Raw genomic sequence first — 17,743 nt, 5'->3', positions numbered from 1 at the left:
TTAGAAATAAAACTTTTATTATTTCTTTTTTAGAAGTATATAGTCAACCATTCACAGAATGAATCACTTCATACCACATGAGTATTAAAAAACTACTAGGCTTTATATTACACACATTCTAATTAGACACCAAGGAATAGATATATAGTTATCCCTTCCAAGTTGTAAAAGGGGAATGGTTCTTTTCCTAACAACAAATCCAGAATTTCCCAACAACCCAAGTTGATGGATATAGCAAATGTATTCTTATTATTCTCCAGACTTATAACATAATTTTTTTTTGCATTTAATCCGTGGCTCATGAAAACTCCCCTCCACAATTAATACAGATGGCATGAACTTCAACAAATCCTAGATAAATTGCAAAAATCAAGGAATTGGCTGTGAGGTGGACAAGTAAAAACAAAGCAAAGCCTAAAGAAATCAATACCTTGCAAAAACTCCCAACTTAAAATGGCATCTCTTTAAGATCACTGATTCCAGCTGAATTGGTTGCATTTTTAGATTTAATATATGTGTTGTTGAAGTGAGCATGTCTTTTTGAATTTAACACAATCTATCAAGCACATTTAATCCAAAGTTGTGAAAAATGAATATAATAGAAACCAGACTTATGATTGCAATTTTACAAAGGGATCTGAACCATATTTATTACCATTCAATGAGAATTCCAAAAAGTACTCTCTAAACTTTGTTCCTTTTCAAGGAATTCAGCTGAATATGAGGAACTGACTCTACTCTAAACCTAATGCCCAAATTGCTAGAAAGATATAAAAAAGGAAGGAAAGTTGAGATAAGTTCTGTAGCTGTGTGACTATGAGGCAAGTCACAAACTTTCTGAGCCTGTTTCTTTATCTGCCAAATAGGGACAATAGCATTTACACTACCTACCAGAAAGTACTGTTGTAAGGAGCAAGATCATTCAAAAGCACATTGCAGTCATAAAATGATTTATGAATGTGAACTTATTATCATAATTATTAACTAAATATCTTTTTTTCCTATATCTTTCATTAAGAATAAAACTGTTAAATTCCTTTTACTATTCCATGGTTATCAAAGCTCATCCTCTTCTTGGTTACTATGTCAACAAAGTGAAGATCCTTGATGAATTCATGATCAAGTTTGAGAAGACATTAAAACTGTGAAAATAACCTCCCTGAGACAACTTCCCCTAAAACTCTGCTGTCTTCTGTTGCTTTATTTCTTTCCTTCCAAGAAAGGAACCAGCACCCAAGTCACCATCAGGAACGCCAGAAAGAAGAGGGCAGAGAGCCCTTTGGGATGGGAATCTCCCTGTGTTGTAGACATTTCTGGATAAGGAAAAGACAGAGGAAAAAAAAAAAAAAGAATGAGTGTCTGCAGAAGTGTTCCCAAAATGAGTCAGAAGATATTTTATGTTAAATGGCAAGTATTCAATTCAACAACAACAAAAACCTCAAAAGTCTGAATACACAACTGCAAAAATGGGGAGGAGGGGGGGGGGGAAGTGAGACAATTCTAAAAGAAAAGTTTTGCTTTTTATAAGCCTTAATTTACCTTTTGCCATTACTAATGGAATTTGACTCAATAAAGAATCTACCAGTTATGCTGGTGTTAACAATACTATGCCACCAAATTATTTTTGAAAATTAACCTTTTGCTATTTCTAGGCCTTTGGAAATATTCTGGTAGAAGGCTTAGTTTCTCTGAAGAGATTACCACACTTCCTAGTTTATGAGCTCTGAGACAAAGAAAGGGATGTTGTGGTAATATGAAAATCCCTTAAGATAAAGGATGAACCAAAACAACAAATTAAAAGGGTGAGTCTTTGATTTTTGAAACAACTTATCCACAGAAGAATGTCACAACTAACTGGAACACTAGGCAGTGATTAGTGAAAATTGATGAGAACTCAATTACTGAACTGAAACCAAAGAAGGAAAAAACAGACCAGGGGCAAGAAGAGTTCAGAAAAGCAAAGATAAACAAAAGAATGAAGAAAAGGAATAAAGCTATGACAATAATGGCATAAAGATCCAAGAATTTCTCAGATATTTAATTTACCTCCAGGAATTGTTTGAGACGTATGAAAGACCCCATTTGTCCTGAACTGGTGATGGCTTCAATTCTAAAAAGAGGAAAAAGTTCAGATGCACAGGAGAAACATTAAAGCAAGACAGGGACATCTGGGTTACTTTTCAGTGGAGAACGGACACGAAAGATAGATATCTTTCAGAGCATAATTAAATATATAATCTTGTCACAGAATTTCATAGTTGGAATGGCAACACTAGACCAATGGTCTTAGTCCATATCCAAAAGGAATCTTCCATTTAAATGTACCAGACAAGTGGCTAAGTAGGAGAAGCGCATTACCTCCAGAGTAAACCCATTCCATGTTTTTGGCAGTTCTATTAAGATTTTTTTAGCATTAAGTTCAATTTGACTCTGCAACTTCCATGCATCAATCCTGGGTTCTGTTCTCTAAAGGCAGACATGACAAGTCTACCTCTTTTTCACAAAAAAGCTCTTCAAATACTTCAAAGATAATTATAATATCTACTCATCCTATTGAACATTTTCTAGAATAAACAGTCCTAATTTTCAGATGATCCTTACAATCCAGATTGAAGTGAAGATTCAGTATCTTGTAGTTCAAGGATTTCTGATCTTTTTAATTGGCAGTGATATGCTAGGAGCTCTCCAGGTATCATGTCCCTTCCAATTTGAAATGTCACTAGCTTACAGACATAGGGGAAGCTGTGGGCCACTGACTGACTAGATTAGGTAGGTGATCAATGAATGCTATCATAATTTATTAGGTGGATATCCATGTTTAATTGGCTTAACATATGCAAGAATCATCTCAGCTAATTTTATCTGTGTGTGCATGTAAGGCAGGTGAGAAATACCATATATACTAATCATAAATAGTCCTTAACTAGTATTATCTTGAAAGAGCCAAACGCACTTTGCAGATATTTTTATCAGCTTTCAAATGTATCAAATATCAGTAGAGAGGGGAAGAAGTGCTTTTCTTTATATAATGATAGTTCTCAATATTAGTAGTAGAAACTAAATTTTTTTGAAGTTTAATTCACAACTCTCTTCAATAACCCATGTTGTCTATTAATCAACTTTGGTACCTGGGGAAATATTCTTCTTTTATGAGTAGCATCATCTTCCAGAACTGAACTTGGTACTGTCTCATGAGTGCATTCCCACATACCTGGAAGGGATAGGCAATCAATGTCAGACAGGAAACAGAAACTTCCACTGATGCAGAAAGATCTAGAAGGCCCAACCAAGCTTTTATTTGCTACTTCTCCCATAAGGCATGCCATGCCAATCATGCCGCTGATCCAGCCAACAATGGCAGCCAATTAAAATATGTGTCTCATATTCTGGTAGAAGAATCTACCACTGAGACCAAAGATATTACACCTAATTTTTTCTAGCTTATACCTTTAAAAGTCAAAATTTCATCTCACTCATTTCTGATAGCTTGTAGAAGGATAAAACTTCCCTTTCTTCTTAATCTAGGTACATTAAACATAAGTTAACTTTTTCTACAAGAACCAAAGTTAATATTATGAATATCTATTACTGATGTGAGTTAGAAGGGATCGAAAGCTGTAATTATGTTGTAATAAAAGAACTTACTCAGGTCAACTAAAGTATATAGGTCTGCTCTTATTCCCAAATCCTAGACCACTCTGTATTTTGTGGGTGTTTTATTTTGTGCTTTTTTTTAGTTTATTAGCAATAATTATTTGCTGTTGCTAATACACTAATTCCAAGTAATCCCTTTTCAAATTTATTGCTTCGATTTTACTAAGGATTAGGAAAATGCATAACAAGGTGATTAGAAGCATGTATAAAATTAATAGGATAAATGAAAGCCTGAAGGGTTACCTTATAAGAAAGCAGAGGTTCTGTAATACTTATTTCAGCTGTTCATTGGCCTTTTTTTTTTTTTTAATGGTCTATTTTTCAGTTCCAGATAACTGAATTTGCCAGGTAGATGATTTAAGAGATAAGAGAGTCACTGATCCTAGGAGGAGTAGGACCAGTCCTATTTATACTGGAATAAAAGAAAAAACAACTAGCTCAGGAGTCCTCTAAGTTACTTTTGTGGCTCTGAATAAACTTCAAGAGCTTGATTCCTGTCTTATCTCCCAAACACATGTTTTTCCAGTTCTGTTACCCTTCAATACAATCTCTTCTTGGCCAAGAAATTAAAAGCGCACTGGCTTCATTTAAAAAAGAATGTTTTCCTGTACCTCTAAGAAGTCAAACAGAAGCGTGGCAGTCACATCTGAGAGAGGCTCCATATTCAAGATCTGTGCCAACCATCGCCAGCCATGATTTAAACCATGAGGGTGAGCCTAGAAGAAGAATTCAATCATGTAACAATCAAGCCAGGGAATCACTATCCCCTTCGTCATAGAATTTTTAAAGGATGGAGGAAACCTGAATATCAAGCTATTTATTTCCATCTTTGCCATAGGACAGGAATGACAGATAGAATGAATCTTTTTTCATGAAATGGACTAATCCACCGAGTATCCCAACTTTTCCTTCCTGGGATCCCAGAGATATTTCACTCAATTTCAGAGACTCTACTTTACTTCTTCAATGGTGATACTAAATTTTAAATTATTAATAATTGCTTATATTTTTTCCCCTCCATTTTGAACCCAAGTGAAAATAGATCCACAGCAAATCCCACTTTGAAAACTTGAGTTTTCATGGCAGTTAGTCCATGGTCTGATTATTTACTGAAAAACACATTTCCTTGTCCTCATCTTTATTTTTAGAGTATCACTTAATCTGTTCTCTCTAAACAATAATGCACAACTTTCTAATTTGACCCATCAACTCATTCAGTGAGATTTTTCTCTTGAAGAAAAGAAATGATAGAATATAAGTCATTCCCCAACTGATAAATGGTCAAAGGATATAAACAGACAATTTTCAGATGAAGAACTTAAAGTCATCTTTAGTCATATGAAAATTAGTCTGCATCATTATTGATTAGAAAAATGCAAATTAAAACAACTCTGAGGTACTACCTCACACCTTTTAGATTGGCTAACATGTTAAGATAAAATAATGATAAATGCTAGAAGGGATGTGGGAAAACTGGGACACTAATGCTCTGTTGGTGGAGTTGTGAAATGATCCAATCAATTTGGAACTATATCCAAAGGGTTATAAAACTATATACTCTTGATCCAGCAGTGCCATTACTAGATCTGTATCCCAAGGAAATCACAAAGGAAGGAAAAGCACCCACATATGCAAATGTTTGTAGCAGCTTTTTATGGTAACAAAGAATTGGAAAATGAGTAGATACTCAGAAAAAGAACTGAAAGCATATTATTTTCAAGTTTTTTTTTGTTGTTGTTTGTTTTTTCCCCTTTGTCCTGATTCTTCATTCACTATATGACTAACGTAGAAGTATATTTAATATAATTATACATATATAATATGAAAAACAAAAAGAAACTGCTCAGGCCAAAAAAAAAAAAAAAGAAAAGAAAAGAAAAGGAGTATTTCCTGTAGGTTCTCATAGACTGAGCATTTTCTGAACAAAATGTCCACTGTTACAGAATCTGGTCCAATATCTTATTATAGTTGGGAAGTCCCTCCTGCCTACCCCTTGCCTATTTCCATAAGGCCAACGGAGTTGAATGATGGCAGCATAGAGACGAATCATCCCAGACATGCGTTTCAGGAAATTATCCTGTTGTTCGACTTTGGAATCCTTTACTAGGTAGCCAAGGAGCCTGTAAAGAAAGAAAATAAAACAAAACAAAACATTCAAGATGATAAGAGTAAAATGAGAATGAGGAATCTAAGCTGCTAGTTTAGCAATCTCATTTACCTCTTATACAAAAATCTATTTCTCCCCTCCCCTGACAAATCTAGATAAAGACTTCTATTTGTAGCAATAGACACAATTAATCTCTGACAGAGAATTGAATCAGGCAATGGGAGACTCTGCATTTTTATGTTCTATCATTTCAATTCGATACCACACATATCTAACAAGCACCAACTATACGGGAGGCACTGTATAGCCATTGGGCAGAAAAAACACAAAAACAAGAGTCTCCATCTTCAAAAAGCTACATTTCGTTGTAATTATGATATAATATATTGATGTACACAATGCATATAAATAAATACTAAGTATATACCATCCAAAGGAGAAAATATGTTATAAAATTAAGTAAAATGTGAAATACCTTATAAAGGGCATGTAAATAGCAAATGAAGCTAGTTTATAGGAAACAGATGAGAAGTTGCATTCAACATATGAAAGATCTTTTTCACTAAATGAAAGTTCTCTTCTCAATTTCAATTTTTCCCAATTTATATAGTAAGGATAATCATTCATGTCAATTATATAGCAGAAAGTACAAAAGGTAGATAAATGTTTAAAGTTATCATATTATACTTTGTAAAACAATGCTTTAATTCTATTGGGGTGGGCATAAATTCAAAAGTTAATTGTAGCTAAGTGACATATGGGAGACTGACTAGGGCAAAGGAAGGTGCTTGATAAATATAAGTATTTTTTTTTAACTGCAGTTTAAAAAACTGAAGTAAAAAGATTCTCACTTCTGATATTCTTCCAAGGCCATTCCCTCCTTGAAGGCTGGGTAGAAAGGCACAGAGTAAGGGCACTTTTTGTGAAGATGAGCAAGGATGAGGTCCCCAACTCTGGGATGGAGTTCCCAGATTCCTGATGCTACAACAGCAATGGGGAATGCTGCTTCATGGTGAGAAGCCACTTCTTCTTCTCCTTGTTTCTGCCAATAAAAAGGTAGTATTAGTTTTAAAGAGAGTCTTCTGCTCTTTTTTCAATCTCCAATAATAAAAAAGCAACTCTGATACTGTGATTTTATCACTATAGGAAAGAACTCCCAAGTGAGGAAACCTCCTATGCCAATACCAATCAGCAATTGCTCAACAATTCAAAAGGTTCAAGTCTGACATATACTAGCTATGTAAACCTGGGGCAAATCAGTGAGTGCCCCTAGACAACTCTTTACCAACAATATCTGACACTCATGTAGAACATTTACAACAAAATGCTTTCTATACATTATCTTATTTGATCTTCACAAAGATTCTTCCTATGAAGTTGGTATTGCAGATGTTAATGAATGAAAAGATGAAAGACATTAACCATCTGTTACATACCAAAAATATATTTTAAAGATAAAGAAACTGAGGCTCAAAGGAATTAAGTGTTTTGCCCTAAATCTCACAGATAATCAGAAGTGGGATTTGAATCCCAGTTCTTTCCTCACCAAATCCTGTGCTGCTTCCACTAAGTTATACAGTCTTTCCAAAAAAGTTTCTCTCACCACAAATTTCTCTGCCAGCTTGTAATGGACAAAGTCCAGTCCTTGTTGATGGTTCGTCACTGACACAGCCCGACCTCCACAGTGAACAGCCTTTCCCAAGAGCAGACTGTTGATCTTATCAAATATTTCCTTTAGCTGGGAGCCTGTGATAGACAAGACATAGGACAAAGAAAACTACAGATAATTCACAAGTATTTGGACACATACCTAGTGATTCCTCTGGTAACATCATAATTAAACAATAGTAAGAACACAGAGCAATAAGGAGAAATAGGCCTTGCACAGTGGAGCTCAAAGTTTAAGCCTGAAAACCCTGATGCAAACAAACTATCAATTATTTATTTAATACTTTTCTTTCCAGTAAGGTATTAGGATAATGGTGGATACAAAAGTTAACACTGGTCATACTTTCTGTCATCAAAGAGTTTACAACTTAAGTGAAGAGTCAATATATACACAATAAAACCCCATGATATCATTCAAATTGAGCAGTACATCCCATCAAGTGCTGCAAAAGATTTATATATGACACAATGATAAATTCCTTTCCTTAACTCCTGCTCCTATCTACCCAGAATACTTACAAATACTTCAGGAAATATTATAAAAGTTTCAAAAATGTTCTCTAAAACTTTTCATTTTAATTCATATTAATTTTTAAAATGCCACATATTTTAGACACAGTGGTTCTCAAAATATGGTCTAGAGAATCCTGGGGATCTCTGAAACTCTTTTAGAGGGTCTACAAATTCAAAAATAGTTTTTATTTCCAATATGGTAAATGTCTATAAATATAACCCAGATAAACAAAAACGCTTTGAAGAGATCCTCAATAATTTTTAATAGGATAAAGACACTGAAAACAAAAGTTTGAGAACCACTGTTTTAGAGCAATGAGCATGACATCAAAGAATGAAAAATTAGATTGCATTCCATAATCTGGAAGTGTAGCTGTACAAACTTTATATTCAGACATAAAAACATTAGCAATATACACAACAATGGTGCAATATTTACATGGTAATTTGCATAATCACTTATTCCTATGTCATATCTTGCTATTACTATCTGGTTTAAACTTACTTACTTATACAAATTACTATATGGTTTAAACCTCCCAACTTTTCTTATTTTGTAGAAAATGGGACCTATCACTACCAGCTGCCAAATGAGGTAAATCCAAGAGGCCTTGGGAACAAATATTACGTATCTTCTTCTCACTTCTTGATTACTAGTCTAGTCCCTATAGCAGTCATCCATAGGAGAAACCCTTGTGGAGATGTGAGCTGTCAAATGCCTCTTCAAGTCACCTCCTCCCACAACCATAACTACTGAAGATCAAGAAAAGAAAGTTCTTTCCTGTAGAGGGCTGAAACTCTTGAGTTGATGCACTGAGGTCAGGACAGCCGAGCACTTGAGGCTAACTACCGACTGGACAATACTCTATGGGCATTTGCTTGGAAAATGGCCCTTCCCACTATCCTGTGCTGGCTCGATGATTGGTGTATACAGAGGATTGTAGGTGGGACTAGGGGGTAGAGTAAATCTAGCCAGAGACACTTTGATGGTAGACAAGGAAGAAGGCGGTTGTGGAGATTCTGCTTCCATCCTGTTCACTTCTACTCCTAAAGACCAAGAATAAAGACTGAGGACTTTTACTTATCCTGACTCCAGCTGATTCTAAGATATCCTGGGTGCTAGCGCGGTCGTCACACTTTCCATCAAGAGTCTTGAAATTGTTAAAACCACTTCATTGATATGATTTTATTAATGAAAATGATATTAAGTAAATTGTACTACTACTTAACTTTATCTCTATACCCTAATGATGACTATAGGTCTTTCCTTGCAGCAAAAACCTGCCATATATGTGCTGTCTCTCTCATGATTATATAAGTGCCTTGGGGACAAGAATTATCTTGCACATGAAACAAGATAGCATACAATAAGAACCAGAGCCAAAAGATACTGGGTGATGACAAGCTTGATTGAACACAAGTTAACACAAGTTAATAAATGAAAAAAACTGAGGCTTGTGTAGAGGAAGTAACTTACCCAAAGATCTCTTCAGATTAATAATGCTTTTAGATCCACAACACTAACTTCATTTGAAAGAAGGTCTCTTCCAAATTGCTGTTCTTTATTCCATTTTTCTAAATACCATTCTTCAAAGAGATAAATTTATATATTTATCTCATTATTTTCCTGAACATATTCTCAATAAACTCTAAAGTGAAGAGGAAGATTGGCAAAATCCATTTGTCCCAGGAGATTTTTTCTGAGGGAGTTCATCAATGGCTTGTTCAATTTTTTTTTCCTAAAATGGGACTATTTAAGTAATCTATAATTATATGAAAAATGTTCTAAATCATTATTGATTAGAGAAATGCAAATTAAAACAACTCTGAGGTATTACCTCATACCTCTCAGATTGGTTAAGATGACAAAAAAAGTTAATAATAATTAGATGGGATGTGGGAAAACTGAGATACTGAAACATCATTGTGAATTGATCCAGTCATTCTGGAGAACAATTTGGAACTATGCCAAAAGGACATACCCTTTAACTCAGCAATGCCATTACTGTATCCCAAGGAAATCATAGAGGAGGGAAAAGGACTCATATATGCAAATGTTTGTAGCAGCTCTTTTTGTGGTACCAAAGAATTGGAAAATGAGTAGATGCTCATCAATTAGGAAATGGCTGAATAAGTTGTGGTATATGAAAGGTAATGGAATATTACTGTTCTATAAAAACATGAACAAGCTAATTTTAGAAAGGCCTGGAAAGATTTATACAAACTGAGGCTGAGTGAAACAAGCAGAACCAGGAATACATTGTACGCAATAACAGCAACTATATTCCTTACTTACTTACACAAATTACTATATGGTTTAAACCTCCCAAATTTCTTACTTTGTAGAGAATGGGACCTATCATTACCAGCTGCCAAATGACAGGTAAATCCAACTATAGATAATCAACTATAAAAGGCTTAGTTCTTTCTCAGTGCTTTAGTCATCCAAAGCAATCCTATTAGAATTTGGACAGAAAATGTCACCTGCACCCAGAAAAAGAACTAAAGTGACTGAATCAATACATGCTATATTCACTTTTTTTTTTCTGTTTCTTTTTTCCCTCTCCTGTTTTCCCTTTTGTTCTGATTTTTCTCTCCCAACATGATTCATAAAGTAATATGCATAATAAACAAACAAACAAACAAATAAAATAAAGTGAAGAAGCAGGACCTTGGTCACACTAACCTGCTATAGTAGAGATCTGACTGACAGGAATGGTGGCAGCTTTCTGCAGGTCCATCTTAATCTTTTTAGTCTGCTCATTAATAGATAGAAAGGAGAATGAAAGAATGATCTGTAAGAAACTAAGAAATCACATTCAGGATAAGGAAAGCTCTAATAAGGAAAGACAATCTGTTGGCTACATTCACTTATGATAGAGACAAGAACCGGTCGTTAGAGCAAATTCTATGGAAAACACTTTTAGTACTGAGATTCCTTAATATGGCCCTCTCCACCCTTACCTGATGATCTTTGCTGTTGGTTAACCCATCAAAGGCCAAAACACATTGACTGGCAGCATCCTGCAGCTGTTGGTACCACTGCATTGTACTGTCTACTGCTTTCACCTGGAGGCCTGAGGAAAAGAGCCGTGACTCTTATATAATGCTATGTATATACTATAAATACTCGATAAATAGATCATGAATTTTCAGAAATCCATCCTAAGAAAACTGCAGAAGATCCCAAGAACCTTATGAAAAAAGTCAGAGTCCAAACTTAGGATCTGCATTAATTAGAACAAAATGTAATAGTTACAACCAATAGCCATGATTGATTATATTCAAACACAATCAGTAAAATCACTCCAAACCTGAAAGAACTGTTTTCATCTATCTTAATTCAGCTTGTAAGCTGTCCCTCTAAAGAAATATTAAAAATTTATCTAATAAGATACTATTAGCCATTTGAACAGCTATATGATGAATTTCTATTACCTTCTCTCTGTTTTCCTCCTGGGGAATGGGTAGGAACCGGGGTTTCCTTCTCTGCTTTTGGCTGCTGCTGTAATTCCCTCTGCTTCTGCTTGGCCTCTTCTTCGTCTCGTCTCCTCTTTTCTTCAATAGCTTTGGAAATCTCCTGTTGCAAGCTGGTGAGCACCTGCCGCATCTCCTGTAAGGCGCGTTCTGCCATGGCTTCATCCTCTGGGGTAGGAAAACCTCTCTGCAAACCCAAAGTAAAGCAAAACTTAGTGACAGAAAGGAGTTAGAGAATGAAAGGATATAAATCAACACCAAAACATCACTAAGAGTTTGGATCATCTCATTCAAAATTTAAACCATGTATGACTTTTTTTTTTTTTTTAAAGGCAACCAAGGCCTAAATGACTTGCCCAAGTAATTAAGTGTCTGAGGCTGGATTTGAGCTCAGGTCTGATTCCAAGCTGGTACTCTGTCCACTACTCTACCTAGCTCTACCCTATTCTCTCCCCCCAAATTTGTGTGTATATGTGTGTAAAAATGTTTTAGTCTTTCTTTTATTAGAAGTCTTCTGCACAATAAGAAACAACTGTGGTGGAAGCTATTGTAAAAATCCTTCTCCAGGGGTCATCTCCTTCGGACAACAGGAATTATAATTATAATCCTTTCACATCAGGTTTGTGGCCCATAGAGAGAAACATTCTGGTGTTTAAATGTAATTAAACATATTAATTAATTAATTTGATCAACATTAAAATTAATGTTAATTTATAGTTTTCTAAATTAGTAATATAGCTTGGAGGGATCCATTTCTATTTGATTCTGGCACTACTATTGTAATCTGCTTTTTGGTACATTTAGGAATTCTATCAAGGAACTAGTTACTTTTAGCCATGTTACTTTTCAAGAGAAAAGAATTCTCTTGACACCAAGTATTAAGCAATTAAACTTAAGTCTCAAATCCTACAAAGCTAAAATTGATAATAAAGATTATTTTTGCCTGCCCAAATTGCTTTTCTATATTTTCCCCAGTTACTTGTAAAACTTTTTTGAGTTATAAATGAAGAGTCATATTTCTACATACTTTCCTTATGAATCATGTAGAGAGGAAAAAAATCAGAATAAAATAAAAAACCACATGAAAAAGAAAAAACAAAAGAAAAAGAAACGAAAGTGAACATAGCATGTGATCATTTAAATTAAGTCTCAATAGTTCTCGCTCTGGATGCAGATGGCATTTTCCATTCCAAGTTTATTGGGATTGTCTTGGATCACTGAACTGATGAGAAGAATCAAGTCTTTCATAGTTATCTTCGCACAATTTATGCTCTTATTCTGTACAATGTATTCTTGGTTCTGCTTATTTTGCTCAGTTTGTGTAAATCTTTCCAGACCTTTCTAAATCGGGCTGTTCATCAATTTTTATGTAACAATAATATATCATTACTTTCATATACTATATCTTATGCCATTCCCCAACTGATGAGCATCCATACATTTTCCAATTCTTTGCCACCACAAAAAAAGCTACTACAGTTCTACACACGTAGATCCCTTTCCCTCTTTTATGATTTCTTTGAAATGCAGTACTGCTGGATCAAAGGGGATACACATAATTTTATAGTCCTTTGGACACAGTTCCAAATTGCTCTTCAGAATGGTTGGATCATTTTATAACCCCACCAACAATGCATTAGTGTCCCAGTTTTCCCACAACCCCTCTAACACTTAACATTACCTTTTCTTGTCGTAATAGCCAATCTGAGAGGTGTAAGGTAGTACCTCAGAGTTCTTTTGATTTGCATTTCTCTAATTAATACAGAGCATTTTTCATATAATTAGATTACTTATAGTTCTATTTTAGAAAACAAAACAATCATTTTTAATATACTACAAATGATTTTAATTTCTTCACCTGAAAACTGTTCATATCTTTTGAACATTTATATTGACTTATATTCTTAGAAGTTTGACTCAGTTCTTTATATATTTTAGAAATGAAGCCTTTATCAGAAACAATGGCTGTAAAAATTTTCCCCCAGCTCTCTGCTTCCCTTCTCATCTTTTCTGCATTGGTTTGTTTGTACTTTTTAAATTTAATGTAATCAAAATTATCCATTTTTCATTTCATACTTTCATAATTATCTATTTCTTCTTTCGCCATAAATTCCTCCCTTCTCCAAAGATCACTTAGGTAAACTAAACCTTGGTCTCCTAATTTGCTTTTAGAATCATTCTTTATGCCTAAATCACCTTATTTTGGTATGGGGTGCAAGATATAGGTTTAAGTCAAGTGACATAGTATTTTTGTTTTCCCAGCCATTTTGTGAAAGTGAGTTCTTATCCTAGAGTTTTGGATTTATTAAGTACCAAACTACTATGGTCATTGATTATTGTGTCATGTGTATCTAACCTAATTCCACTGATCTATACTACTCTATTTCTTAGCCAGTATCAGAGGATTTTGATGACCGCAGCTTTATATAAGAATTTTTTGGTCCAGTACTAGTAGCAGCCACTGTCCTTTGTATTCTTTAACTTTTTTGTTCTTCCAGATGAATTATGTTAGTTTTTTTCCTACCTCTACAAAATAATTTTTTGGCAGTTTAGTATGACACTGAACAGATGTATTTAGATAGAACTGCCATTTTTATTATATTTGCTCAGTCTAACCTTGAGTAACTGATATTTTTCCAACTGCTCAAGTGTTTTGTAATTGTGTTCATATAGTTCCTGGGTTTGTCTTGGCAGGTAGATACTCAAATATTTTATTTTGTTTATTATTATTTTAAATGAAATTTCTCTTACTATCTCTTGCTGCTGGGCTTCATTAGTAATGATTTGTGTGTATTTATTTTATATCCTGCCACTTTGCTAAAGCCAATAATTGTTTCAAGTAAATTTTTGGATGATTCTCTAGAATTTTCTAAGTATACCATCATAACATCTGCAAAGAGTGATAGTTTTATCTCAGTCCTGCATTCCTGGTATAAATCTCACTTGGCATAGTGTATTATCTTGCTGATAAATTGTTGTAATCTCTTTGTTAAATGTTTTATTTAAAATTTTTGCATCGATATTCATTAGGGACATGTATATTTCCTTTTTCTATTTTGGCTCTCTTTTATTTAGGCATAAGCATCATATTTGTGTTATAGAAGGAATTTGACAGGACTCCTTTGCCTATTTTTCTAAATAGTTTACATAGTATGGGAATTAATTGTTCTTTAAATGTTTGGCTGAATTCACTTGTAAATTCATCTAGTTCTCAATACTTTTTTCATAGGGAGTTCATTGATAGCTTGTTCAATTCCTTTTTCTAAAATAGGACTATTTAAGTAATTTATCCCCTATTTTTTAATCAGAAAATTTGTATTTTTGTAAATATTCATACATGTCAATTAAATTGTTATATTTGTTGGCATACAAATAGTTCCTTTAATTTAATTGCTTTAATTTCTTCATTGGTGATAAATTTATCCTTTTCATTTTTGATGCTGGTTTTTTTCTTTCCTTTTTGTAATCAAATTAACCAAAGGTTTATCTATTTTGTTTTTTTCACAAAAACAATTCTTAATTTTATTAATCAGTTCAACATTTTCTTACTTTTAATTTTATTAATCTATCCTTTGAAAATCAAAAAATTGATTTTCAGAATTTCTAATTTGGAATTGGAATTAATTTTTAATGCTATTTTTCTAGCTTTTTTAGTTCCATGCCCAATTCACTGATCTCTTCTTTCTCTATTTTATTCATGTGACTATTTAGAGATACAAAGTTTTCCCTAAGAACTGCTTTGGCTGCATCCCATAGGTTTTGGTATGTTGCTCATTATTGTCATTCTCTTAGATGAAATTATTGGTTATTTCTATGACTTGTTGTTTGACCCACTTATTCCTTAAAATTAGGTTATTCAATTTCTAATTAGTTTTTAGTCTGTCTTTCCCTGGCCTTGTATTGAATGTAATTTTTATTGCATTATGATCTGAAAAGGAAGCATTTACTATTTTGGCCCTTCTGCATTTGATTGTGAAGTTTTTATATATAATACATGATCAATTTTTGTATAGGTGCCATGTACTGCTAAAAAAAGGTTTATTCTTTTCTATTGCTATTTAATTTTCTCCAAGTCTACCATATCTAGGTTTTCTAAGATTCTATAAACCTCCTAGTTTCTTTCTTGTTTATTCTGTAGTAAGATTTATTTGATTCTGGGAGAGGAAGGTTGAGGTCCTTTACCAATATAGTTTTACTGTCTATTTCTTCCTGAAACTGGCTTAACTTCTCTAAGAATATGAATGCCCTGCCACTTGGTGCATATACATTTAGTATTGATACTATTTCATTATCTACAGTGTCCTTTAAGAAAATGTAATTTCCTTCCTTATCTCTTTTAATTGGATCTATTTTTGCTTTTGTTTTATCTGAGATCAGAATTGCTACCCCTGCTTTTTTTTTTTTTTTTTTTTTTTTTGGCTTCAGCTGAAGCATAATGAATTCTGTTCCAGTCCTTTACCTTTATTCTGTATGTACCTTTTTGTTTCAAATGTGTTTCTTGAAAACAACATATTGTAGGATTCCATTTTTAATCCATTCTGGGAAGAATTCATCACATTCCCATTCCCACTTATGATTACAATCTTTCACCTGCATCCTCTTTTCTCCCCTGTATTATAGATTTTTGTTCTCTTTCTATCCTGTCCCTATTTAGTAACAATAGGGTTTTGTTTGTGACTCACCCTATTCTCAATCTTTATTGCCCTTCCTTTTATCACCCCTCCCCTTCTCTACTCTTTATTCCTTTTTCCTAGGGTTTTTCTACTCTTCCCTTCTCAAATCCTCCCTTTTCTTTCCCCTTTCTTCCTTATAGGGAAAGATAAATTTCTATACCCAACTGAGTCAATGTTATTCCTTTTTGAGTAAAACTGATAAGATTTACACTTCAATCAATGCTCAATTGCCTTCCTTCTTTACTTCTATTGTAATTTTTTGGTGCCTTTTCTTTGATCTAATTTATCCCATTTTTTCTCCTTTCCTAACCTCCCAGTAGAATTCTTTTCCCACCCTTTCATGTCTTTTTAATTAATATCACATCAGAATCAATTTATACCCACACCCTCTGTCCTTGTATGCTCTAACTGCCCTACTGAAACATACTTTTCTCAAGAATTACAAGTATCATTTTCTCATCTAGAGATGTAAACAATTTAACCTTTAAATAATTTTTTTCTTTCCTGTTTATCTTTCTATGCTTTTCTGGAGTCCTGTATTTGAAGATCAAATTTTCCATCTGAAAAACCAATTCTGGTTTTTTCAAAGAAATTATTTTAAGTTCCTTATTTCACTGAAAATCCAGCTCTTCCCCTGATGATGCTCAGTTTTGCTGGAGAATTGAATCTTGGTTGTAATCCTAGATTTGCCTTCCAGAATATAGTATTCTAGACTCTCTAATCCATTATTTTGGAAGCTGCCAGATCCTAGATAATCCTGACTGTGGTTCCTTGATACCTGAATTGGTTTTCTTCTGGAAGCTTGTAGCATTTTTTTCTTCTGGAGTTTCTGCAACAATATTTCTTGAGTTTTCCTTGTGGGATTTCTTTCCAGAGGTGATCGATGGATTCTTTCAGTGAATATTTTGCCCTATGGTTCTAGGTATATCATGGCAGTTTTTCTTGATGATTTCTTGAAGAATGCTATCCACACTATTTTTTTCATCATGGCTTTCAGGTAGATCAATAAGTTTTAAATTATCTCTTCTGGATCTATTTTCTATTTTTTTAATGAAGTTTTTTATATTTTCTTCCATTTTTCCATTTTTTTAAAGTTTGTTTGATTGATTCTTGATGTCCCTAAAGAGTCATTAGTTACCATTTGTCTGGTCCTAAATTTTGTTTGTTTTTTTGCTGAGGTAATTGGGGTTTAAGCAATTTGCCCAAGGTCACAAAGTTAAGAAGATCCAAGTTTTTAATGTATAATTTTCTTCAGTTAACTTTTCTATCTCTTTTTTCCATTTGATTAATTCTATTTTTAAAGGTAGTGTTTTCTTCAGTGAATTTGTTTTGCAAATGGCCAATTGTGTTTTTTAAGGAATTGAATTTTCAATGAATTTTTATATTTGCCCAATTGTATTTTTTAGGGAATTGTTTTCTTCAATTTTTATCTTTTCATTTCTAAGCTGTCTCTTTTCTCTCTTGAATACATCTTTTTTCTTTTCCCTATTTTTCTTCTACCTCTCTTATTTGCCTTTTAAAATCTTTTATGAGTGTTTCTAAGACGCCTCTTTGGGCTTAAGACCAATTCATATCACCCTTTTGAGATTTCCTATGTGGGCACTTTTGTCCTCATTCTGAGTAGACATTTTGGTCTTCCCTGTCACCACAG

At 33.7% G+C, this 17,743-nt stretch overlaps 1 protein-coding gene across 1 annotated transcript in view; it reads right to left on the bottom strand.

Annotated features, from left to right (window-relative positions):
• Positions 1-17,743, bottom strand: part of GLE1 (GLE1 RNA export mediator) — a 43,734-nt gene continuing 25,991 nt past the window's right edge. Inside the window, exons 7-16 of the mRNA XM_051980114.1 lie at positions 11,381-11,606; positions 10,907-11,019; positions 10,629-10,698; positions 7,365-7,507; positions 6,613-6,803; positions 5,645-5,774; positions 4,266-4,370; positions 3,129-3,211; positions 2,047-2,110; positions 1-1,313 (exon numbers count right to left, since the gene is read on the bottom strand). Of these exons, the coding sequence (XP_051836074.1) occupies positions 1,245-1,313; positions 2,047-2,110; positions 3,129-3,211; positions 4,266-4,370; positions 5,645-5,774; positions 6,613-6,803; positions 7,365-7,507; positions 10,629-10,698; positions 10,907-11,019; positions 11,381-11,606 (1,194 nt within the window). The 3' untranslated portion in view covers positions 1-1,244. The remainder of the gene's footprint in view (positions 1,314-2,046; positions 2,111-3,128; positions 3,212-4,265; positions 4,371-5,644; positions 5,775-6,612; positions 6,804-7,364; positions 7,508-10,628; positions 10,699-10,906; positions 11,020-11,380; positions 11,607-17,743) is intronic.

This window comes from Antechinus flavipes, chromosome 2, assembly GCF_016432865.1.
Source record: "Antechinus flavipes isolate AdamAnt ecotype Samford, QLD, Australia chromosome 2, AdamAnt_v2, whole genome shotgun sequence".
Classification (NCBI taxonomy): domain Eukaryota; kingdom Metazoa; phylum Chordata; class Mammalia; order Dasyuromorphia; family Dasyuridae; genus Antechinus; species Antechinus flavipes.
The sequence above is the reverse complement of the archived record's forward strand: the minus strand, read 5'-3'. Positions and strand labels throughout refer to the sequence as shown.